The sequence below is a fragment of the Acartia tonsa genome, chromosome 10 (genome assembly GCF_053477335.1).
Source record: "Acartia tonsa isolate MP-2025a chromosome 10, ASM5347733v1, whole genome shotgun sequence".
Taxonomy (NCBI): Eukaryota; Metazoa; Arthropoda; class Copepoda; order Calanoida; family Acartiidae; genus Acartia; species Acartia tonsa.
In genome coordinates this window covers 23,670,000-23,697,204 of record NC_137269.1, presented here as the reverse complement: position 1 = coordinate 23,697,204, position 27,205 = coordinate 23,670,000, and the positions used below count along the sequence as shown (strand labels likewise).

At 31.0% G+C, this 27,205-nt stretch overlaps 1 protein-coding gene across 1 annotated transcript in view; it reads right to left on the bottom strand.

Annotated features, from left to right (window-relative positions):
• Positions 1 to 5,014: 5,014 nt before the first annotated feature.
• LOC145329668 (uncharacterized) overlaps positions 5,015 to 27,205 on the bottom strand; it is a 131,264-nt gene continuing 109,073 nt past the window's right edge. Inside the window, exons 8-10 of the mRNA XM_080174016.1 lie at positions 23,447 to 23,565; positions 19,891 to 20,037; positions 5,015 to 9,749 (exon numbers count right to left, since the gene is read on the bottom strand). Of these exons, the coding sequence (XP_080030142.1) occupies positions 6,654 to 9,749; positions 19,891 to 20,037; positions 23,447 to 23,565 (3,362 nt within the window). The 3' untranslated portion in view covers positions 5,015 to 6,653. The remainder of the gene's footprint in view (positions 9,750 to 19,890; positions 20,038 to 23,446; positions 23,566 to 27,205) is intronic.

Sequence of the window (27,205 nt, the reverse complement as noted above, 5' to 3'; positions counted from 1 at the left end):
GATTGAATACCTGATAACTTTGGGATAATGTATTAAATATGGCTTGATGTTAATTCAAAACTAGAGATCTTTTGGCTAAGTTAATAGCCAAATAATATTAAGAGCATATTCTATAAAGATGTTGGCTATGTTAATTCTACGGTCAGAATTATGGCAACACCCTATGTTTTTTCTGGGTGGGGGGGGGGGGGGAAGATTATTACCCCATCCCCTACATTTTTTCTTCAAATCAGGTATTTTTTTGTTTGGCTTGTCAAATCCCAGTATGTTTATTATCAGACAAACATATAAACTATAAAAAGGCTGCGCTTCCATACAATATTACAGATTGATTTTTTAAAGCCATGCGACGTGATTATATAATTCATATTCAATGACCAAATAGTTGTTGGTTACTCCGTATACATACTGATAATTGTGTATTATAATTGGGTTTGATGACGGGTAAATAAAATCTGAAATATAAATGACGCAAGTGAGTACAAAATATATACGCATATTTTGGTCAATTTTGGTGTTTTTTTAAAAATGCAAAATATAATGATAACTATTAAAACAATTTTTAAGTATAACTTTTATCTTATTAGGATAACAATTAAAAAAGAAAAATATTTTTACTATATGCAATTCGTGTTCAAACACCTAATTGAAAAAAATAATGCAAGATATAGGTTTTATTTTAAGATAGACGAGGGGCAACGCCCCCTAGAAGCCTTTAGGTATTATTAAAGTGGGAGGGGGATAAGTCAACCGCCTTTCTACTTTTTAATTTGAGTTTTAATAAAAAATATTATAAAAAATTTTAGGTAGGGGATTTGAAATTGGCCCATTTGTATAAACACCAGTTAATGCACAAAAATAAGGGGGGGGAACAAAACAAGTTTTAAAAAATCCGAGATTTCGAACTACTGTCATCTTGGGTTTATAGTAATACTATGTACTGTGAGAGTGCGAATACTACTTTCTTTTCAAGGATGCGCGGGATGCAGTATAAAGGTTTTAGGTACGATCTGCAATACTTTTTTTTCTCCAATAAATGAATACTATTTAGTCATAATTTCTGGAAAATAGTATTAGTATGTACATTTTGATAAAAATTATTATCAAATTTAAATTTCTTATTAGTTGTCCAAGGAAGTCCAATCTTTGGGGGCAGATAATTAAACTTTGGGGGTGGGGGAAAAATAAATTAATATTAATCCCTGATATCCATGATTTAATTCACGTGAAGGTCATATTGTAATGGTATGAGTTAATGTTATGCCTAAGTCATCCCCAAGGGTAGGATTCAATATTCTGAAAAAAGGCATTAAGGCATAACAGACAAGGATTTGATTGAAAATTTTAAATAATTCAATTACAGGAGTGACGCTGTTTGAATGTTTTTAAGGGATTTTTCTGTCTCATTTTGTACGTGTGTGAGTCAAAGATTAATTAATGTCTGTAATTGGTTAAATTTTGTAAATTGTTGTAATTAGACAATGAATAGTCTTTTTATAGTATCAACATTTTGGCGGGCACAGGATACCAGCAAACCTCAGTGGGTCATCCAAGAACAAAGGAAAAATGTAAAATATTCCAGAATAATGATAAACAATGTGAAATATAATTGTCTAGGCAAATATTAGATTTCAGGCATGACCCTGTAGGACCAGCTCCGCCAGGTTTCCAGGAAACTTTAAATGGTTCCTGTAACTACAATTTTTGACTTTGAAACTTTTTATATTTATCAATCTTTTTTTAAAAATCCATTATTGAAGAGAAATGTATTAATTCAAAAAATGCTTGGACTGTAAATTATTAAATGCTAACATTTAACATTTCTATGCTTGCAGAAAAAAGTGTAAAATTATGTGTTTAACAAGAACAAATATGTTAAATAAAAAAGCTGGCATTTTTTCTTTAAATTTTTTTGTATTGAAATGTTGTAATTTATATGCATTTCGGGTAACTGGACAAAGTGTCTCAAAAATCAGCCATGTGACGTCATAAATTGAGGGATTATCCTGTGCTTTTTTATGGGTTTTCTTCCCCACATCTTCTCTCTTTTCCCCCATTTTTATGACGAAACATGGTTGATTTTTGAGACACTTTGTCCAGTTAGGCAATTCGGTGTATCTTTCATCTTTGATCCTACCTAAAACCACAACCTAAGACATTTTAAAATTATGTACAGTTTTCTTAAGTTGATAAATTCGGCAGCAACTTATTGCTACTAGCTATAGTTATGGTATAACGCTGTAGCTAAATAAAAGAAAGGAATTTTTAGCTGGTCTTTAATAAAAGGCGACTGTAGTATAAATTTTAGAATTCAGCTGCCGCCTTGCTCCCCCAAAATAGTTATAATCCTTCCTAGGACCTATGAGAAGCTACTTTGTAAAGGTGAACCATATCGGTTCAGCATATAGCGAGATCCTTCGGTACAGACAAAAAAACTTGCTACTTTATATAAGAGGACTACTTTATTTAAGAGGATACATATAAGTGGATAAGATGCAAGGGGAATCGTCAGTTCGTTCATCCAATAGGAGGAGAGGTGATTAGGTAAATAGGGGTGAGTATTATTTTAGACAGCTACAAGTTTCACTATATTAGAGTACCTGATAGTCTGGTTCAAGATTCAAGTAATAATAAATAGTAATTGACATGAATGATGTATTATTAACATTAAGAGCTCTAGCGACATTTTGACCTCATCCTTTTGGTCACTACACAATTTTTGACAGGGTTGCTTGCGGCTGAGGATTTGTCTTGGTTTTTCAACAACTTATTGGCATGTTATAACGGTTAGCTAGCTGCCACTTAAAATTTAATGCAATTCTGAATTGTGGAGTATCTTTGCTACTAAAAAGGCCTAGTGGTCCCATTCTAAGATTAAAGCTTAGCTCCAAGAGAAACTTGTTTCTAGAATTTATATTTTATTACTATATTTTCTGAAGTAGAAATGACCATTCATTTCAAGCTCTTGGAATAATCTTATATTTTGCTAGCGGACAATACACAACCCTAAAACTTTTTTACCCTTGATTTTACCGTAGAAACAATTATAATGTTAACATGAGACTATATTATCAGGTTTAAATAAAAGCTAGCGGATACGCCCATAGAGGCCTCTAGGGGCACTGTAGGGGGGATGGGAAGGAAGTTGACACTCCCCCTTTAAAATTCTAGTGAGGTTTGTAGAGTTATATATTTTTATATAAGCTATTTATATTGGGAGTGTGGGGGTACCCCTCCCCCAAAATATTTTTAAACTTTCCCAGAAGCACCAATGTTAAAGAGAACAATATCGGTTCAGTGGTGAGCAAGATCCTTCGGTACAAACACAGACACAGATCTTATTACTTTTGTATAAGGGTATATTTATAGCTACCTGCCAAGTGCTATAAGCTAATTATAGAAATGTGAATAGAGGTAATGGGGTTTGTAAGGTTTGTCAACTTGTAAAAAAAGAGATTCAATCAAGATTTCTCTATTCGGGTATTCAGGCCAGTTTCAGCTTTAACAAGGACGATTTCATTCAAAAGAAAACTTTAAGAATAAAATTGAACCTAGTAATAGTGTCTAACTTTTTATCTTTGTGACGTAACAAAAATCCATCTCTTTTTTAGGGGTTTCCTTTCCCACCTCCCCTCTCATCCTTCGATTTTTGTTACGTCACAAAGGTAAAAAGTTAGACACTATTGCTAGGTTCATAAAATTGTCAGATGATTACAAATTGTATAGTACTAGCGGATTCGGCCATAGCTTCTAGCTTTCCCAGAAGGTAATGGGAAGCCCCCCTCCTAAATAGAATATTCTTAGATGTATTATCAAATTTTTTCTTTTTATAACTACTCTTTGGCAAAATTAAACCAAAGATATACCCAGAATACTCAACTTTAGTAATTCTGAGTTCTTAAAAAATGAGGATTTTTTTATGGGGTCTTCGCACCTCCCTTGTTTTTTAAAAAACTTAGTTCACGCCGCTGCTTGAAGCAAGCCTAAATCATTGTAAATTGCTGCACTTCTCATCGACATAATCGTTTTTGTTAAAATATACAAACAAAAATCTATGAAAATTTTAAATTAATTAAAACTTATTTTTTTACTGAAATTTATTTTACAAAGATTTGTAATATTATTTCATTACATAGTTTTAACTATTTAACAAAATTTTAAAAAGAATTAAAAATAACATTTGAATAGTTGATGTTTGATTTTTATTTATTTACAATGTGTAATATATTAATCATTAAAACTTTTTAAAAACTTTGTAAATAATTTTCGCTTGAGCGTACAAAAATAAACTAAAAAGATAAGGACTTTAAGGATTTAATCACATTTTAACAAATTACACTATATAATAATAACAAAATAATAAAAAATAACAACTAATTTGAGACAATTGTGTTTCATAATGAGGTTGTAGAGTATTGTGGTTAGTTGCATCCATCCATTCATCAATGTTTACTGGCATTGTCCGAAATTAAAATTTTACAAGACAAGACCGATAAGAATCAGAGTTTGTGTACTTATTATACTAAGTTTGAAAAGTAAAACTTAAAAGGATTGTTGGACTTAATTCAATAAACCAAATAATTAATTTGAATTTGAGAATTCAAAATTTTAAATGAAAACATATATTTTTAAAACTCTGTTAAAGGTGTACCAAAACTCTTATTCTTAACATTCTAAAAAACCTTACTTTTATAATTTAAAAAAAAACTTTAATTTCTTTTTTCTAGATGTAATTTGTTTTTCTGAAGTAAATAGTTTTAACTCTTAAAAAAGTACAATACAATAATTTTAATTTTAAACTTATTTTGTTAAAGTCTAATAATATTTTACCTTAAATGGATGAAAATAGTGTACAAATATACATTTAAGCACTTTAAAGTTTAAAAAATCATATAATTTGACTAATCAACATTGAGAATTTTCTTAATCTATCACAATTAGGACAAAAATGAGCTATTATTATTTTGACTAAATATCAAGTATGTAGAATTTAGAAAAGGAAGTTGTTAAGCTATTTTTTTTTCTCGACAAAGTTTAATTTTAATTTAATTTTTTCCCTAGGATTGTGAATTAAGCTTTAAGTTTTATTTATATAAAAATATTTTGATAAAAATCAATAAAAAGCTTTATCTGTATATTTATAAAGGTTATTAGGGTAAAGATCAAACTAATTAATCAGTTATGAGAGGGGGAAGGAGGTGGAAAGATAATTTGTCATAATTGGGAGAGAGGGAGGAGGTAATCTATCATATGCCCCTTTTTCTTCAATATCCGAACACACTGTACTAAAATGTATAAATAAGTTCAGGCAAAGTTTAAAGTTTCATACTAACTTTAAAAAATACTCAATAAAGTAACATTTTAATGTCTTACATAAACCTTTAACTTTTTCTATCTTGATTTACAGTGTATAAAATGTAGAACATATCAAGATTTAAGAAAAAGATTACAAATCCTAGCAAACCTATTCATTTTAATATACATATAATGCTTCAAGATTTGTTTAATAAATCAAAATACGCTTTTCTATTTCATCAAAAAATCAGGAAAAATTTGGAATTTTTGTAACATAGATTAATTTTTGACATAATATACACAGAACCCCTACAGTATTATTTACAAAAATGGGATTTTATGCAAAGACAAATGCCAACAAATACATAACTTTATTTTGACTTCATTTTATAATCATATTACTTATTTAAATGCAAAATACTTTATTTAATTTTATGTTAAGGTTGTTTATCATTTGAGCAAAAGTGTGAATCTTTTAACAGGCTTTGTTAATCAATTGCTTTCAATATCATGTTTAACTTAAAGTTGATCATAAATAAATGATAAAAGTTGAAACATAACTCCATCTTGAGCACATTGGATGTCACAACCTTGTTTGATTAACCCTGATACAAGGTATAAAAATGATCATAGGTTCCACTACCATCATAATCAAGTTTGAAAATTTTAACTAATTTACTAAAAAAAATGGTTTGTTTATTATGGTAATTGCCCCAATAGCATGAGCATTTTTATGTGTCTATAAAACAAGATATTTGAAAATTTACTTATTGCAAAATAATCCTTATATAAAATATTGAGCCTTATACAAATAATCTTGTGTTATGGACTAAAATTTAATTAATATACAGTGTTAATCTAAAACTAAAAAATTGAGCTCTAAAATGATGATAACATCATCGGGATAAATCTTTATTTACTCTGTAGATTTAGTAATCTTCAAGTTAATTGTTTTTTTTCTGTATTTCAAAATTTAATTCACTAGATTATTCACTTTTGAGAAATATAAAAGTTTATATTAAAATAACTATCTTTCTCACTTATCAATTTTTAAAATTGTCATTTAAAAAGCTGAACAAAGCTGTACAAAATGCTTTCAGATATTTTTAATAATACCCTTTTATTATCAAGATACAAATACTCTGTGTAATTGTCTCTGTTTAATAAAAATAGTCTTATAATTCAAATATGTTTGATCATTGTTTTTTTTGTATGTTTAATTAACTGAATGAATTTATCGCCAGAAACCAGGAGGCCCATGTGTTACCCCTCCACTTCACTTTGATAAAGCAGTCAGGTTTTGGCGGTAACAATGAGCATCACGGCTCTGAATTGTGCCTAACACTAAGTGATGCCCATCATCTATGACTACGCCTGTCCTGCTCTGTGTCCGAGTCATTGGGGAAGGTAACGTAGTAGGGAGTGGAGGGGAAGGGTGCCCCGGGGTACACTGACCCGGCGCGGGAAACAGCTGATCTGTTGCCGGTAGACAGGTAGCTGTTGGCGCCCACGGTGCCGAAATGAGAGCCGTGCACGGAGGCCGGCCCTTGCAGCATCTTCTGCGAGGATACTGTTCCCTTCCAGGTCAGGGCCAGAGGTGGTGGGGGAGGTCCTGGGGGAGGGGGCACAGGTGTGCTCGGATAGGAGATAAATCCATGGTTGCCATACATTGTTGGTGTCATAGGTGGTGGCCCGTGGTGATGCATTGGCTTCAGACAGGTACACTTGCCCTGGGCACGCATGGCCAACGGTCCAGCAAGGGGTCCACCACGATATTGGTTATCAGCCAATCTCAGACGAATAATACAAATGGTTATGATAATGATTGTGATAAAGGCAACAACACCGCCGACTATACCAATGATCAAAGAGTCCATGTTGGCCAGATGAGTTGATTTGCTTGCAGGTGATGGTGTTGGAGCTGGAGTACTTTTGGCGCGCTTCTCAGTTGTTGTCCAAATAATGTCAAGTTCAGTGGAAGGAGTTGTGCCATAAGAAGAATATACCACTTCAGTCGTTGTAGTTGTTGGACGGCCCTCACAGGTTAAATCTGTTTCCTGAATCGAGGCTAACAGCTTGCCAGCTAGAAAATCAGGAGCTGAACATTTTACACTATCTAGATCAGAGTAAAGACTGTTGTCCAAAGATTTTGAGGCCAACCACCGCTGCAGAGGTCTAGCATTACAATCACAGTACACAGGATTGGTAGACAAGCCCTCAAGATTAATATGCCTCTGCTTACTGTCAAGGTAGCTCAGCAAGGTGTTGCCAATAGAAGTGAGCTTACTGTTTTTAACATCCAACTTGATCTTACTTGACATGGGAACAGGGAAGAAGATTGAGGTTGGCAGGTTCTTGATGTTAGTGTCGGATACCTTGATGTCAATTACCTTGGATGAGATACCGGCTAGGGCTGAAATAGCTATGTTTTCTACTTTAGGGCCCATTACTCCAATTCTACGCAGGCGAGGGCTGAAGGTAGGAGTAAGCTGGTCACCAACAATAGGCTCCTTAACCTCAACATAAACATGTTCTAGTGTATTAAATGCTCCAAGAATTCCTTTAACATCCAGGTAAGTTAATTTTGGATAACCATACATATCCAGGCGTTTTAGGGCAGCCATGTTGCCAAAAGCATTGCGATCAATCTTTGAACATTTTTCTAAATCAATCATAGACAATGTTTCTAAGTTGTCAAGATAGTTAAAGTCTCCTCTGATGATATAGTTGATGGGATTGTTGGAAATATTTAAATGTTTCATATTCTTGAGAACTGGCCAGGCTGAAGCTAATCCAGAGCTTAGGTTTGGTATCTCATTATGAGAAACATCCAGACTCTCCATCAACTGTGCCTTAGACAAGATATCATCATTGAGATAGGCAATACTGTTGTGAGACAAATTTAGATTGACAAGGAAGGGTGTTTCAAGAACAGGAACCTTTTCAATACCTGTACCGGCCATGTTCAGAGAACGAACAGTCTTGGGTTCATTCAACACATTGGCAATAGAGTCCTTAGAGAGAGGGTTGAATGATAAGTCCATTTCTTTAACATTGACAAGGATGTTTGCATCAGAAGGTATGACTTGGATCTCATTGTGTGAAATCTTTAAGGTTTCCAGGCTGAAGTATTGATTTTTCAATACATCCACAGGAATTTCAGTAAAGTGATTGTGGGAGAGATCAATGCTTTCAAGTCTAAACACTTTCCTCTTGTCAAAAATATCTGATGGAATCTTTGATAGATTATTGTAGCTTGCATCCAACTGCAGGCGGACTATGCCAACAAAAACATCACTTTTCAGTTCACTAATATTGTTATGGCTTAGATCTATGTATTGAAGCTGGGATGAATTCTGGAATGCAGTTTCACTAATAGGTCCAATCTGATTGTGGGCAAGTTTGAGTGTGCGCATGCGCGACATGCTGGCAAAGTCGTTGTCTTCCAGGCTGGAGATTTGATTGCGCTCCAGGTTTAGATATTCCAGGTAGTTTAATCCCTTGATGAATTGTGTTGGGAAAAAGGGAAGTCTATTCTTGGCAAAGTTGACCCATTTCAGCATAGGATGGAATGAAAATGATTCAGGATAGAGATAATTGATCTCATTGTCACTCAAGTCTAGGTATTCCAGTTCAGTATCATTGCCCATGCCAGAGTAGATGTCGCCCTTGTAGTTAACCAGCCGATTTCCTTGTAAATGAAGACGTTTCAGGTGTGGGATTCTATCAAACGCACCATTCTTAATGGTTGTAATCATGTTATTGCTAAGATCAACATCTTCTAGGATGTTCAGTTCAGAGAAGGATCCAGTTTCAATCTCTTCCAACTTGTTACCACTCATGTTCACCTTGGTAAGGTACTGGTTAGCAAAAATGCCAGGTTTTAACATTCTTATCTTGTTTTGGTTCATGTTTATCGTCAGCAAGTTTGTCATCTCCTCGAATGTGTCAGAGCCAATCTCTTCTACCTGATTCTCGCCAATGTTCAGAACTTGAAGGTTTTGTAGCTTATTAAAAATTCCAGTGACATTTTTAATGCTGTTCTTTTCCAGATTCAAATATCTTAGGCTGGGATAGCTGATGCGGTCAATTTTGTCAATCACATTGAAGCCAAGATCAAGGTATTCAATATTAGATTCGATTCCTTTTAATGTTTGCAGATTAATCTCAGAAATAAGATTGCCATACAAATTCAGGATTTTAAGGTTCTTGTGATCCTTGAATGTTCCTTCAGGAATCTCTCTGATCAAATTGTAGGCCAGGGAAAGTTCTTCAAGTCCTTGTACTGAACGTAGAATTTCATAAGAGAAGACACCAATATGATTGTAGTCGAACTTAAGTCTCTTGAGATTGGGGAGGCGGCTGAGGGCAACAGCTGGCAGAGAAAATACTTTGTTGTCGGATAAATCCAGATATTCCAGAGAGCGTAGTCCTTCAAAGGCATCATCTTCAACCTAAAATAAAATACAATGATTAGATATGCAAAAAAAACATTGAAAGTTTCTATAATCTCAAAAGTTTTTACTCTAAAAGTTATTTATTACCATAAAAAATCTACCAATGAAGCATATAGGATAAATGGACGAATTTGTTAACGGCCTAATCAGTGTTAAAATTCCCACCCAAGCCCAACAAAGTACTCAACATTCATCTTAAAGGGATTTGAATTAGCTACGCGGTATTTGCGCTTTAGCCGCCATTTTGGCATAATGTTCATCATTTGTTAGCACACATGCCTTATTTACCAGGGAATAAGGAATATTAAGTTTGCCAAGAAACTAAAATCTTAGCTTTTACAAATCCTAATATATAAAGTAGTAAGGTTGTTTATGTCTGAAGCTAATGATTTTAATAAATACTGAATTTATTGAGTTTTCCACTTGAGGGAAACTTCATACATGTCCCATGATGGTTTTAGGCTATTTTATTTTTAGATTTTAGCCTTGTGATGGTTTTGGAAAATTTTTCTGCCTCTTTTTACCCCTTTTAATACTCAGTCCCTAGATTCTATAGGGGCGCAGCCGCAAGTATTTATTACTATATTTAATATCAGTTTTAAACTTTCACTACAAAAGTTTAATCAAATTATCAAATTATCTTTTATTTACCTATCCTTGTAAATATGTTACTACACAGAGATGTATAGACTGTTACATAGAATTGGGGAGGTCAAAGAGTAAAGATATTTACAATATTTATCCTCAGCTAGGGTTACCTCAAATATTTTGAGAAAAATATTTTGCATCTAGCTGTTTAACAGCCAAAAAAAAGGCCTTGAATATATTAGCTAGGATCTTAAGACAATTTGTATAGGTATACCTATCTAGGTGTAACAATCTCATAGAGAAATACATATAAATATATTTTTAGGATGTTCCCTATTTTATAATATTTATTATAGACAACTATAAGAGCAAGTAAAAACAACAAGTAACTTACCATAATTTTTATTTGCAGAAAAATAAAGAAATTTGATGAAAAAAATCTATTTCATCCCCTAATTTTTATCATTTTTTTGAAATAGGTTTGCTGTAATTATTTTAAATAAAGAAAGGACCAAACTAAACTATAATGGAAAAGTTATTTAGAAATGCTAAAATATTTATTATTAAGCTGCAATTTTTTTACAAACTTTAAATTGATTGAAATATTAGCTCAGTTGCTTGAAATTTTTGTTGAGATTTATGGAAGCAACACTGATTTAAACAGAACAAAAATATGCAAAATTTCGCAACACTCATATCCTCTATATTGTACTTATCTAGTATTACTATTGAGAGAGAGAGTGTCCATATAGGGTATAATGAAGCATGGGAGATTATACTGAGCAAATACTTAGGCTATTCACATTTACAAAACATACACACTTATACAAAACTGCCAGAGATCTTAAAGTTTTTCTTTAAATAGCAAAGCTACTCTATAAGTCTGAATGGTGTTATGGTTAATAATGCCATGACGTTATAAAATTATAAAGCTTGAAGGCGGAATATGTTAAACAGAGAAAGTATTTGGAGGGTATATTAGAAAGAAACATTTTCATTATTAGCAAAAAAAGGATTTGAATCACTTTGAACTATGTGGAAATTTTACTTTTTCATCTAATTATACAACTAGTTTTAAATCTGAAAGAAAAAATATTACTGCTTAAAATCTAAATTTACTTAAGAAGCTGTTTGTGTGTATGTTTGTCCAGTAAGATCTCGAAAATAACTTAACCTATAGGTCTACACTTTTCAAGGAAACTTTAATATAATTTGAGTAGTAAAGGTCGACCTCCCCACCCCCACTCGACTCCAAACAACTAGTCTTAAAATGGAGATGGAATTCTAAATAAAAATATTTGGATATCTTTAGCAGACTGCAAGTAGCAAACTATTTAAATACCGCCATACAAATCTAACTTCAAGTCGTGCTTTCCTTGTATGGATGCATAATAAACTAAGTAGGATTTAAAATAACCTGTAAAGGATAAAAGAAAATGTAAAATAGCCTAAAACTTGCAACTACTTTATTTATATGGTAAGCTCTTTACATATAAAATATAATAAAACAAAATTAATTGTTGGCAATACCAATTTTTAAATTATGAAAATTTATTAGTTTTATAGTTATAAAAGGCCTGGGCCAGTTAATCAATTTGATAATCTTTCTTAACTACCACAGGCTTAATTTAACACATAAGGGGAATATCATTTATTTCTCACTGTCCTATTACTGAACCCCTGTTATGTTTTGTAAAAATCTAGCATATATATAGTAAAATATATCTATACATTCATCTAAAAAAATATCCTAGTGGCGTGCACAGGCTTTTGCCAGAGAGGTATTTTTCTTAAAAGACCCTATTAAGAGCTTCTTATTTGATAAATACTATTACTTTTCCTCTGAAAAAGAGAGGTTAAAAAAATCCATTGATTTAAACAAATTGTCTGTGATTTTTCTTCCCAGCTTGATAAGTTCGATGGACCAAAAAGCATAACCTTAGATTTGGTAATAATTGAAAAATGGTCGGGTCATTAAATCTTTTTTTGCGCTAATTTTTCAGACTAAATTTAATTTAAAACTGACTTGAGTTTTATTTTGCATTCATGTTTAATAGATACTTTTTTTCGTTGAACTTTTAATTTTCTAGATTTCTTTATTTAAGTTTTTTCTTCTTTGACTTTAAATTGTAAGGCGTTCTTTTTTCTGAACTAAAAAATCTCTTGAATTTTGATTGGATTGATCTTCGTAAGTATGCATTACATTTCTCATTGTAGTTTTAAGCTATTTATCTGTCCCCGAAAAACATATAGACTAGAGGCGGAGCAGCTGGTTATTAGAATAAGGAAAAATACAAACAAAATAATTTTCTTAGACATTACAAATAAAATGGAACTTATTTTGGAATAATATGTGAAATTAAAACAAATATTTTAGTTGTAAAACTAAAATACTAAGTAAAAGGGAAAGTTGCCTCAAAATAGCTTGTAAATTGACCCACAGACTTCAACACACACTTACACACACAACTACACGCACACACACCAACCAAACACACACAAACACATGATAGCGAAAATTTTGCGAATGATTGTTGCGAACTTTGAACCCTTTGCTTGTTCAGAAAGACTGGGCACTCCCTCATTTTTTTTGCAATTTTTTAAAGAACTACAACATTGTACCATAGACTTCATCTGAAAATCTAAGCAACTAAAACTGTTTTCTATAGATAGGATGATTCTTTCATGACAAAAATGATATTCATTTTTAAATATCTTTAGCAATATTGCTTTGCTTTTACGTATCCTTGTTAATTTTCTATTTGAAAAGAATTACTATGAAGATAAATAAACATTTTATTTTAAATAACATTTTAAAAGTTAAAATTGCTATGGCTATTAGGAAAAATATTAGGTCTTTTTATAAAAATCTTATTATTTTTTGTCAGAGGGAGGGGCGGGGGTTTTTGCCTTGGCTTTTAAACTGCATTAACCAATAGCCACATAGTGTTAATACTTACTAAGAAAAGTACAATTAAATGAAAAGATAATTGAAACATTAAAGAAGCATTAGTGCCTGTAAAAAATGACAAAAAATTTGTAAAAAGAGCTTCAACATTGAAATTAAATGTTTTTTTTTGTATTCCTTTATCCCATGAAGGACTAGACAAAAAATGTAATGTATACAATTTAAAATTTCAATTGCATTGTGCATTTTTCCCATGGCCCTCCAGCTTATCTTACTTATCTTTTACACTTACTTTTACTAGTTTTTATAAGCATAGCTACTGTATAATCCATAACTCTTATTAAGTCAGTTAAGTTTAAGGGTTAATGAAATTTTTATTGGATTCGAGTGTTTAAATCTATTTAAATAGTTCATTTACTTTAAAAGTTTTCTTAATCATAACAAATGAAATCATATAAAAGTTATACTAAAATAAGGAAACCCATGTAGACATAGACATGCCTTTCTGGATTGTAGGTATATGCCTATGCTGAAAAATTAATATTCTTTATTAGTTTATAATTTTAAGTGAAATTTAAGCATAATTTTAACCTAGTCAATTTTAATTTCCAAGTGTCTAATTGTTTAATCTCTTCCTATCGTGTTTACTCTCCCCCCAACCCTAATACAGAATCCTCTAAACGCCTCCGCATATTAAATCACTCAAGCTCCGTAACCCAACACAGGAAGAAAGGGAATTAATATCTTTAGAAATTTTATTTTATGTTAATTATTCCATGGATTATTACGTTACCTACTTCAATTAATAAATAAGAGTTTGTTATTTTACAATATTGACCCTAATATTGACAAAAAAATTGGTTATTTTTGATCGCTGACAAACATTTTTTTTATGTCCTTTCCCTATCCCCGCCCCTCTCTAAGCTGATGTGCAAAAGTGCAAGCTGGCGCTTTTAAATTTAATGCGCTACATTTGCCAAACCTTGCAAAATATTATTATTCAATTTTTATATCAGGTACAACATAGTAATTAGAATTAATGGTTTACAAAAGCTCAAAAAGGATATTAATATGATACAGACACTTTTCTTCTACAAATGTTTATTCAAAGGACAGCTAAAAAAAGACAACATTATAACATAAATAAAAACTATTTTTTTAAATAAAATGTATTTGACTGTAAGTTATTTTAGTAATTTTTATAAATGCAATATAACATAAATAAAAACTATTTTTTTAAATAAAATGTATTTGACTGTAAGTTATTTTAGTAATTTTTATAATTGCAATAGAAAATCAAAGGCCTTTAAACTAAATACTTTACAGAAAATCCAAAAATCTAGGCAAAGATCCCTCAATAACATTCTGACCCGTATTTTTATTTTCAATCTTCTCTACTCTGTCTTTTTAGAATATTAGTGATGTGAAGTTTTAGAGATCTTATAGGTAAACAATACTGGGTTAAATATAAGTTGAGAGTGTCGGTTAGTTTGATGGATTAGAATCCCATTTAAGATCCAAATAAACTAAAGCACTGAATAACCTTTACAATTTGGCTTTGAAACCGATTAATATCCGCTGGGTTAGAACCGGTTCGAAGTCATTCTGAAAAATCATGTACAGTAATGTATTCTCTACGAAAAAAAAACAAAAATCATAAAATTAATACCAGTTTTACTATCCGTAGAAAGCTGTCTATAATACGATGCAGTAAGCTACTATTTATTCATATCTTTAAAATGTTCTTTTTATTACTCTAGTTATTTATATGTCATTTAAAAACCTTATTAGATTTGAAATGCCTCATTTGGTTTTAAAATATTACCTTTAATACTTTTGCCTTGAGAGACTTTTTAGATTTCTTTCGTGAGAATATTTCTTTTTTATTATAAACCTGGCAGCAAGTCAAAACCGTTTTTGGAGGAAAGGTTGGGTCACCTTTAAAGATGTAATAAAATAAAGTTTGCAACAAAATAGTCATTTCAAAAAGTCTGCCCAAAACCCTACTGACTAGTAATTAGATGAAACTAAAAAATCTTAATCTTATTCTGTTATTAATCTAAAACTTTATCATAACCATGGATAGAGGGACAGGGCAGTTGACAATAAATATTTCCTACTGTTTCTTTTCAATATATTATATATTTTGTAGCTTAAAAATGTTTTTTTTTTTTTGGGGGGGGGGGGGGAAAGTTGATTTATTAGGTCGCAATTGTTCTATCCCCCTTAGATTTTAGTAGACTGATAAATATGTTTTAATATATAATTATCTTCTTACTCTTCATGTATTATCATTTATTATCAGCGAAGCTTATCTACAAATCTTATTAGTATGTAAGTCAGTTAGTAAATTAGGTACTTCTAATTGAATTGTATCTATCTTGCAGACAAAGGTTATGAAATCAAAGTGATGTTTGAATGTAAGAGGTAAGGCCACTTAATCATGCACTCTTTTAAAGCAAGATTTTATTCAGTTACACAAATTTACATGAAACCTTTTTTTGAACATTTCAACTAAAGATTATCCAGAGCTGGATCTTTAAATCATTTTAGTGGTGAGCCAGATCGGGGTGCGCCAAATTTCAGCCAATCACAGCGCGTCATTTCATACAATGCTGTGCTCTCATTGGTGGAAAGTTGGATCGCCCAGATCTGGCGCACCACTAAAATGATTTAAATATCTAGCTCAGGTTAAGTTATTTTTCTTAATTTGCAGCAAATCTTTTGGCTATAAAAGGCTTTACATTTTGTTGATTTACTTTTATACATAAGCTTTGCCACAATGGACATAATCTATCTTGTCTTGTTTCTAGTACCTCCATCATTACATCTAATTAAGTGTATCACATCATATTAATTTTCAAAATATCTTTATATAGCTTAGTTAAAAATAGAGAGATTTTATCTAAAAGAAAAATAATTTTAGCCAAGGTGGGTAAGAAAAATTTACAAGCCTTTCATTCACCCAACCTTCTAAAGAGACAAAAATCGAAAGGAACAAATTTTATCTTTCCATAGAGCTAACTTTTTAAAAGCTTATATTTACTACTATATCTTTCTTATAATATAAAATAACTAGCGAATGCACCCATAGCATTTAGCATTTTTAAATGGGGCAGAGAGCTAGAAAATATCCTAAAACCATCCTAAGTATTTAATCTGAAACAAAAAACCTGTATCCTTCATTTAACCTATGTAATGCTTACCTTAAATAGAAAACCCAATAGATTCATGAAGAAGTAATTAAGATCTTAAGCTTCAGACAAAAGAATCTTACTACTTTAAATAATAGGATATAGGTAATTGAAAAAATTATACAATAAGTGATGTATATTCATATTTGAAATTACAGCATAGTCAGAATGCATAAATTTTAATGTTTTTCTACAATTACAAAATAATTTTCAACTGAATTATCTGTTTTGTTTAGTCATGTATGAAGTATTTTTGTTTGCATGGCTACATTTGTAAGTTTTATTCTTTGAAGTTTTGAAATGCGCCTGACATAGTAGCTGTTTACTTTATCTATTTATGATTTAGCCTCATTCACCAAGACCTTTGTTTGAAATTACAAAAATTATTACATTTGATTGTTAGATAGCCATGGAATTTCCTCTATATCCTTATAATAAAGTATTTTTCTATCATAAAAAAACTATTCACTAAAAGACATATCAATAACAAAAGTTTATTTCGTTCGAACACTTCTGTGGATTAAAAACCATTGGTAAAAAAGTTTAGACATTGTTAATTGGTAACAACTATTCCAAATTTGGTAATCGTTCCAATATTTTATTTTGAGCAAACGAATGAGGGGTCTTTTTAAAGTTGGTGGGTAAATTCTTATGTAACAGATTATGTAGGATGACAAAGTTGTTCTAAATGTCTGCCCTCATTACAGCAATGGATTTTGCATCACAAGAAAAAAATTGACTCCAAATCATCCGTAAGTTTAAAAAATAAAATAATCTTTTATAAAAAAGCTAATATAATTATTTCTAAAAATTGTTTATATTTGACTGTGGGATAAGTTAGAGGCTAAATGAGTTATCTTGAGATGCAATATGCCTCACTAACTGATTAAATCCTTCACTGTCATCTATTTCAATATTCAATTCTCAGCACGAGATAGAAACAGAGAGAGACAGTCATTCATTTTTATACAGTAGTTCCAAGAGTGGAATTGTACGTAAAGCAGAGGGGACAATGGGCTGTTTATTACACTAGTCCTCAACGTTTTATAATAACGTTTTCTTATTCGTTGACTTTACAACTTTGGGAACTAAAGTGAATGTTTATTGGTCACTTTATCAAGTTGAGTGTTTAAACGTTTCAACCATTAATTTTGATCTACAGAAGGGGTAATTTGTTAAGGATGTACATCAATTTATCGTTCATTGTCTTATCCCTTTAGATCTCTGATTGTAAGAGTAAACTATAAAACGCAATTATGAAGCAAATCTAACAGCAATCGTCTTTTCAAGTAAAATTAAGAATTAATTTTGAGGTTAATGAATGAATATTTTTTTGTGCTAAAAAATTTGTAACAGTGTTGGAGGTTGAATTGGTTTTCTATAATTACAATCAGGTAATTAAAGGAATAAGACAATGACCGATAAATTGATGTACTTTCCCAATGAAGATGCACAAAGTTACCCCTTCTGTAAAATTATTGGGTGAAATGTTTGGACACTCAACTTTATGAACTAACCAATCAAAATTCTACAAAAAGTCCCCAAAGTTTTTAAGCCAACGAATAAGAAACAGTTATTATAAAACTTTAGGAATTTATGTAATAAACAGTCCAATATCCCCTCCCTCCCTGAATTACAACACTTGTAGGGTTGACCACATAATCATTCTCAAAATCAAAAAGATTCTATTTGCATCGTCCAAATTTAAAATAGCTCTTTATATTGCCTATAAAAAATCCAATACAAATGACCAATGGTAGGCCAATACACATACTAAATTACCAATGGCCGGCCAGTATATGTACATTTTAATTGACCAATGGCAGGCCAGTATGACGTCATTTTTTATAGGCCATCCAAAAAGTCTTTCAAAATTGTAAACTTATTTTTAGATTATAATAATTTATTGAATATTAACAACATAAAGTATCAGTTTAGATTATGTCATTTCAATTATATTTTTTTCCCAAAGCCTATACAGAGAATCAAAAAATTACTGAAAAAAATTGATGATTTATGTTTGCTAAATTTGTATTTATTAAAAGTTAATATTCCAGATAAGATCTGGCTTAGTAAAAGAACAGGGAACCCACGGAATATTTGCAAAAATTTCGTGTCTAAACCTGTAAAATAAAGTATCACAGGGCTCAAGGTATAAATAAATTTGTTAGAATTTTCATAGTAGCTTTTGGTAGGTTAGGTAAATGTTAATGATTGCCTAGCAGTATTAGGAAATTAGCCCCAAAGGACCTAGAAATATGAGAAAGCTACTGTGAAAATATGACAAAACCCGCTACTTTGTTTCCTTTCCATTATCCGAAAAGTGTTTTGACTATTTTTGGTGAAGATTTCTCTGAACATTGAGCTAAATCTAATTCTTTAGAAGATTTACTTGACTAATGAGAATCTATTTTTTATTATTGACCTTCGGCTGTTCAGCTTTTTTTTTATAGATCTGTGCTTTCTTAATTATGGATGTTGTCATACTGGTTATACTCTATCTATCAATAATTCTGCGACATTTTAATGCTGTTAAAGTTCCCCTAACCTCTGATTAAGAACCCTAATTGGGCACCTGTAATTTGGGCCGTGATTTTTAAGATTATGTATGACCAGCAGGGGTTAAAGATCACAGTTATACAAGGATAGGTCAATAGCATTTGAATTAATTTTTTAGTAAATTTTCAACAGTCAGTGTTCTTTCGTTTTTACCCCATTAAACCTAAGTGTAAAAAGGACCTTAATGTCAATAACAAGAGAAGCAGCAAAAAAAAAAATTGAAAAAAAGTATTATAAAAGCTTTCTGCGGTAACAGTTGATTTTGAGTTGAAAAAGAATTTTAAATTCCCTGATCCGACTTTGGTCCCTGGAAATGATGATAAAATACTGCAACATAATTTTTATTTAACAAGATTGGGCTGCCCATAACTCTTTCTTACTGACCCCCATACAATATGTTTTAAAACCTTGTTATATAAACTTTACAATTTAGTAATAGAATAATGAGATTAGTACCTTTATTATCTTAATAAAGTATCTTATACCCAGGGAGGGAGAGGACATTGGGCTGTTTATTACACTAGTCCCCAATGTCGTATAATAACCTTTTCTTGTTCAGTGGCTGAACAACTTTTAGGACTGTTATTGAATTTTGGTTGGTTGTTTCATTAAGTTTAGTGTCCAAACGTTTCAACCACAAATTGTAATCTACAGCAGGGGAAATTTTGTGTTGGGGATAATCATTAATTTATCTGTCATTGTCTTATCCATTGAGATCCCTGATCTTATACATAGAAAATATTAAAATATCTTAGGAATTCAGGGAAAGGACAATTTTGGACAAATAACCCTTTGTGTGCAAATTTAGGCTTCATTAGATGGAAAATACAAGGAAAGAAAAATTTACTATCAGATCTCAACTTGTTCATAACTTTTTATAAAATATTACCTTTCTAACAACGTTGACACTGAAGTCTAGTCCCTTGAGGCTTGGCATACCAAGGAATGTTCCAGGTAGAATCTCCTTGATCAGATTCCTGGAGAGATCCAGGTACTCCAGGTCGGCCAGAGCCTGCAGGTCAGCATCTTCGATACTCTAGAATAGATTTCTTTTATTAATAAAAGATCAATAATAAGAATAGTTTTCATGAAAAGTGATGCCTTTTAGAACTGAAATAATAACTCTTTTGTCTTTTTAAGCATGACCATCAAACAGACGGACAAAAATGTATTGCGCAGATGCGCATAAAAAATAGGAATCTTGACAAAAATTTGCAGCTGTCTATCTAAAATAGCAATTGAGAAAATCACATTTCCCCAACAATAAGGTCTATGTCTTTTAAGCATGGCATGATCGAAAGGCATAAAATTGATTTAAGTTATATTTGCTCTTGTTTCTAAATTAATTAATTTCTAATAGACATACATAAAGCAGTTCTAACATTTCAGAATGGATAATTTATAGGTAAGATATAAAACTAGAAGTAATACGATGATTGTTGATTTTATCATATTTAAAAAAAAAAACAAATATAATAACAGACAGTAAAAAACACGAAATCTAAATCTATTTTGAAATGAATAGCTTGTCATATATTGCATTTAATAGTACAGATGTTGGAATGGTGATTTATAAAGTAGAGCGGATAATCTAATATATCCTTTAACGGAGGATAGTTTAAAGAAAATTGCCCTATCTTAAAATTATAATCGTTACTAAGTAGAATTTTTAGCTGCTTTGCCACAAAAAAAGGATTGATATTTATATGAAAAATATCGTTATGCTACTTTTCATTTTCAAAATCATTTCAAATTTCCCGCTGTTGAAACTGTATAAAAAATGTAAAGTTTGTTGATTAATTTGGCTTGGTATATAAGGAAGTCAGGCATGCAATTTTATTATGGATGCATACATCTATTTTCAAAACTTGTACTCCTTATTTTGTTGAAACTTACACAAATATACATTTCAATCAACACTCGCGGCTACGCCTGCCTATGGAGTTACTTGTGGGGAAATATAGGGGGAAGTAAATATCCACTTAAAATATTTGCTAGAAATGAAAAAGTAAAAAAACTTTTATAAACCTTTCACAGACCTATGTTAAGCTTCACTGCAAATAAATACAATGAAGGCTCAGTGGTTAACGAGATCCATAGCTACGGACAGACATTCAGACATATAGACATCCTGTTACTTTTATATAAGGATGCAATGCAATGCAATTCAATGGAAAGTAAAAAGTGAAAATTACAAGTTTAAAGCCATGTTCTTTCAAAATGAATCATTTGCAGAATTTATTTTCCCCTGATTTTTTAAGTGAAGATTCTTTATTTGGTTACCTTCGAATTTTATGGAAGGGGGGGGGGGGAATATACACAAATCAAAACGACACCTTCGTTTGTTCAATTATTCAATATATAGATTTCCTATAAATGACTACTGTACAATTTTTGGAATTGAATCAATACAGATATATATTTTATATTAAACAGGGGTGTTAACCTCCAAAATATATTTTTTTAACAGCACAGCTACTTTATAAATATGACATTAAATGCGTCTAATGCGTAATAAAAATATGTTTGTTAAGGTACTTAAAGAATTAAGAACATAAATTTAATAAAATCAAGTGAGCTATCTAATATGTATTCCACATTTACCAAATATTTAACAAAAGTAATTTTTGCCACTTTATAAGGAGCTATAAAGAATCCTAGTTTTCAAAAAAGATATATAACAACTTTTATTAAATAAAATTTGACCAAAAATCAGGAAATACATTTAAATTGAAAAAAGAAAAATTGCTAAAACACATTTCAAATAATTTGCCAAAATTATTTTAGCAAAACATATTTATCATGATATAATAATAGTTGTAATATCAACTGTAATTGTTATAAAATAATAATTTTATGGCAAAAAATATGTTATATAATGCGATTATCCGTTAATCTAATAAAATATGGACAATAATGTTCATAGTAATAACAAACTACCGATTTTTGTCAAATAAGAAAATTTAAGCATTTTACAGAAAATACATTGGAATTTATCTTTAAAAAATGTTTGGGTATAGTCCCTTTCGTAACATCGCACCATATGAGGCGATTCTTCGTATTTTTCACAGTAGCTTTTCTCCTATTTCTAGCCCCTGCGGGGGGGTCTAACCCTGCGGGGCCAATTACCTAACCCTGTGGGGCAAACACCTAACCCAATATAACCTAACCTAACCTAAAATAACCTATAAAAAGCCATTTTAAAAATACGACGAATCGCCCCTTATGGGGCGGTGTTACGAAAGGGACTATTCCCAATTTTTGTTTTATAAGAAAATTGAAGTATTTTACAGAAAATACATTGGAATTTCTTGATAGAAATGGTTTTAAAAAACCACAAAGAAGACGGACACACAATCGGACATCCCCAATGGAAAAATGCGCTTCCAAAAATGATGCAAATTATGAAATCTGTAGATCTTTTTCCCGCTAAAACTCTCAAATGCAATTTATTTTTTGAAACTATAGGTTTATAATCTAAAATATCTTATTGTGAGACTGTAAAAATGTATTTCCATCGATGAAAGTCTTTATCAAATTTTAATAAAAAACGAAGTTTTATAAAAGGTTTAATTATACCTATATTTCAATGCATATACAACACAAGCTAATTGTCGTGCTAGCGATTTACCATGGGGTTAAGGGGTGAAAAGAAGGAATATAGATTTTACTAATATCTTGTTTGACGAGGGTGTTGAAAGGCCCCTACACCCCCCTTAATCACGCCACTGTGAATCTATTTACAGAAGAATTTAAAGCAAAACATACTGTAATATAAGTTTCAAAAAGACCTACATTTTTACAGTGCAACGTATAATTTTCTAAAATTGTCTTTTCACTTGTTGCGACCTTCAAAGATCTAACATTGAAAATTTATAAAGAAGTAATTTTAATTTGAAAAGCCATTTATACCTTCAATAGAAAGAAATAACCTTCCTGTTTATAATAATTCACATCCTTTTAATACTCTAATCAAACATATTCAAAACAAATAAGGTTAACTATCTATTATAAAAATGGGGAATTTTAATGCTAATTATTAGGAAAATCAGTATAATTTATAAATTGGGTCTGGTTTGGTTAGGTTGGATTTCCCTTTGTCTGGAAGTCCTAAGTGTGCATAGTAGTAAGTTGCGCCTGTGAAATGGCCAATGCATTCCTCCTACGCATTTCAAGCGGAGATACAGACGGAAAGTGTCATGTGTGACGTCAGAAAAATACGTCTAAATCCATCTCTTTTTTTAGGGGTTTCCTTTACCACTTCTCCTTTCTTTTATACGTATTTTTAATGACGACAGACATGACACTTTCCGTATCTCCTATTCAAGCGTCGGACGGCCGGACATAGAAAGAATAAATTCAACTTTACGTTATTATTTAAGCGATATGGTCCAGATTCGAACCCGACACAAAAAACTTTCACGCCATAAATCAAGTTATCATACCTCAATCATGTTGGAGCCCAGGTTGAGAAACTTGATGTTGGTGAGGATACTCAGGGCATCCACAGGAATCTTACGCATGAAGTTGTTGGACAAGTCAAGCTCCACAAGATTGGTCAAACCTAGACAGAAGAAATCATTAGTTTAGTTAGTTTTTTTGAAAGATTTTACACATAAATATTGAAAAAATCAAAACTTTACTGATTTTTTACTTTTTAACTAGCGGCTGCGTCTAGGCGCTTTTCATTCAAAGGGAAAAAGAGAAGAAAAATAGCTTAAAACTATCTAGGGACCTATGTGAAGCTTCCCTAGAAAAGAAAACTAAATCAGTTCAGTAGTTATTACGATTCTAAGCTTTAGACAAAAAACCTTACTACTTTATTCATAAAAGAAAACAATTTAACTGAAGTAAAAAAATACTTAACACCTTGACTAAAGAAAAGGGTAGCCCAATTATTGAAAACAACCCTAAAAGATCACGAACAAGAAATTGTAACCAATCTTTCAAATAGATTATAAAAATAACTTCATACAACCTATTTGTATCAAACAAGATCAATTATGTCCATAAAGCGTAGCAATAACATTATTCTAGTATATAAAGTAGTCTATTTAAGTCTTAAAATTTCCATGACTGCTAAATTAAATGAGCTCTTCTTTTAAGGAAAGCTCCAGGTATGTTTTTAGGCTATTGTTTTGGATGGGTTTTCAGTAACCCTTTCTTACTCCTAGATGCTAGTGGCACAGCCGCTAGTGAATTATAATACAGCATTAAAACAGAGACCTATAAAAATTCAGTCTTCAGAATTGCAATGTATTTCCTCAAATTAGCTTTGAAACTCAGTAAAATTGACGGACAAACGTTGGAGAAAACCGTAGAAGAGTAGCTGCGCTTCTTGAAAGAAAATAGATGAGAGAGAGAGAGAGAGAGAGAGAGAGAGAGAAAAAAGAAACACTGTATAAAATATTTTTAATGTAGTAAATATGCTTTGGAAAAATTATTTGTAGATTCTAATTTTATATCGATTTCATACATTTTAATTTCCTAAATTTCTTTGCCCTCGTAATAATTTTTATGTAATTGAACAAGGATGACTGCACCACTTTGCAGCGTAGCTTATTGCTATAAATTCTCTAAAATTTCTTACTGTTGTAATAATACATGGAAAAGGCAATGGAAAATAAATTTTTCCATAATTTTTATAGTAAAATTATGTCTTTGGTAGCAGGTAAATATATTGAGTAAGGAACGGTTGTATAATAACTGCTATTGTCCACTCTTCCTTGATTCAGGACCTTCAGAGCCTTACAGATGACTCCAGGATAAAGCATTACAGACAGACAGACAGATAGACTTACAGTGGTAAAATGTACTTTACAATTGATGTCAAGACTAAAAGGAAATATTTTAGAGAGAAAGAATGTAAGAGAGAAAGAGAAAAATAGATAGATAGATAGAGAGAGGATATAAAAAGATAATTGTGATGAAATCTTGAGAACACAGGAAAACATCTTTGAACATGTATAAAGGGAGTGTATATCACAATAAAAAAGAATGATAGCAGGGATCTTAAGGGATAAGACAATGGTCGATACATCTCCAATGATGTTAATAAATTAACCTCCTCTGTAGATTAAGATCATTAGTTGAAAAGTTTAGAGATTTTTCAAACATTTAGAGCCCAACAATCACAATACATTTAAAGTACCCAAAGTTTTTAGCTAACAAATAAGATTAGGACTTAGTGCAATGTCCTATCCCTCCCTGGTTTATAGATAACTTGTAGGTTTTTATACAATGAATAATAGTTAATTAAATTTAATTGATTATGCATCCCTTTATCCTAGAATTTTCTATTCTATATAGCAATATTAAATCTGAGATATACTCAGTGATATAAAGGATAATGATAGTAATATAAATTTAATTGATTATGCATCTCTTTATCTTAGAATTTTCTATTCTATATAGCAATATTAAATAGAGGATAATGACTGGTAAATTAATCCAAAACCCAACCTCCACTCAAATTTTCCAGCTAGAAAGTTTAAACATTTTAATTTTGTGGAAGATTGATTTAATTTTTATTTTCCTATCCCTGTACCATAAGATACTACGAGATTTAAAGGTGTGACATCACTTTCACAAAAATTAATATTATTAAATCAATATAACCGCAAATTATTACAGAGTATGCGTTCCCCTTTCTTTTTGCAAATATAAAACACTTTTTATCACCTAGTACTAGAAAGAATATCATTAACATTATTGGATGTTTTCATTCGTGGATTTTTTTGTCAATGTTTTTCAGTTCGAAGATTTTCTTTCTCAGTTATTTTGAAAATATTAAAAACTTTAAAAAGATACATTAAAAACCTAATCTTCATGGGAATCGCTAAAACATTTAGTCTTCAAAAAATGTTTGTGTTTCCACTACTAACAAAAAAAATTGTAATGTTATTCCCGAGTGTAAAAAATCGCAGCCATGTGCGAAGTAATAGTTTTGGTATTATGCGAAAGTGATGGAACATCGATAGTAAAAGAGGAGGTAGGGGGAGGGAGGAGGAAACGAAACTGTTGTGATCACCATAATTTTGTGAGTATAAAGTGATATATTTCGCAAGTCATTTAAAAACAGATTTTTCAATTTCCAACATTTATGTAATTATCAAACATACGTAATACTGGCTGAGCCCCGTGTGGGCCAAGGGGTAAGATTTAACACCAACGCCCTTAAATGTAGTTTTGAATAAAAAAAATGAAGAAAGTAAAATTTTTCTAATATTTCAAAGTAAATATTTCTTGTAAAAAATCTAAAAATTTATAGGGCTTATAAAAATTGTTCATTATCTGTAATGAAACTGTTAACTTTGTTATAAGATATTATATTCTAAATTTAACATTTTTAATCAAAAATGAAAGAGTAGCTTTACTCTTTTAATATTGTAGAGTAAAATATAAATTATGTGTGTTTTAAACAACTTTCCTACTGTCAATACACCAAAAGACCCTGAGAAAAAAACATTGAATAGCATTTGTGATTCGTTTTTTTATCATGCAAATAAAAATTATTATTTGGCCAAATTAAATGGTTTATTTTCAATACAATTTTGTTTGATGTATTTAAATTTTTCAATAACAAATTATCAACAGTGTAGCTACTCTAGAATTAAAATATGTCTATTTATAAAATTTTATCAGAATTAAACAACATCGAACAAAGTCATATTTAGTGAATTGTTGACAATTCCTGCCAAATTACTTCTGTCTAGAGAAATTTATCTCATGGTGGGAGGGGACATTGGGCTGTTTACTACACTATTCCTCTTATAATACCGTTTTCTTATTTGTTGCCTTAACAACTGTGGCGATTTATTTTATATTTTGATTAGTTGGTTCATTAAGTTTGGTGTCTAAATATTTCAACTACTAATCGTAATCTGCGCTGCATATGATCATAATTGTTCTTGTTTATTTTAAAGTATGATACCGCCGCCGGCTATACATTTGTGATTTGTCCTTAAACACATTTAATTGATTTGAAAATGAAATTTAATGGTATTTAATAATGTGTATGTATTGTCAATATCAGTCACTGCACGTCAGGGAATTATCCCAACAATTGTCAGTCGAGCAAACCTGACCCCTCCTCTTTTTTTCAAGGTTGTCCACTATTTTTTTCAATGCTTCTTTTAGGAGCGTATTTGTTAAGTAACCCTATCAAAGCTTATTACATTCTGACGAAATGCTTCGAAGTGGTA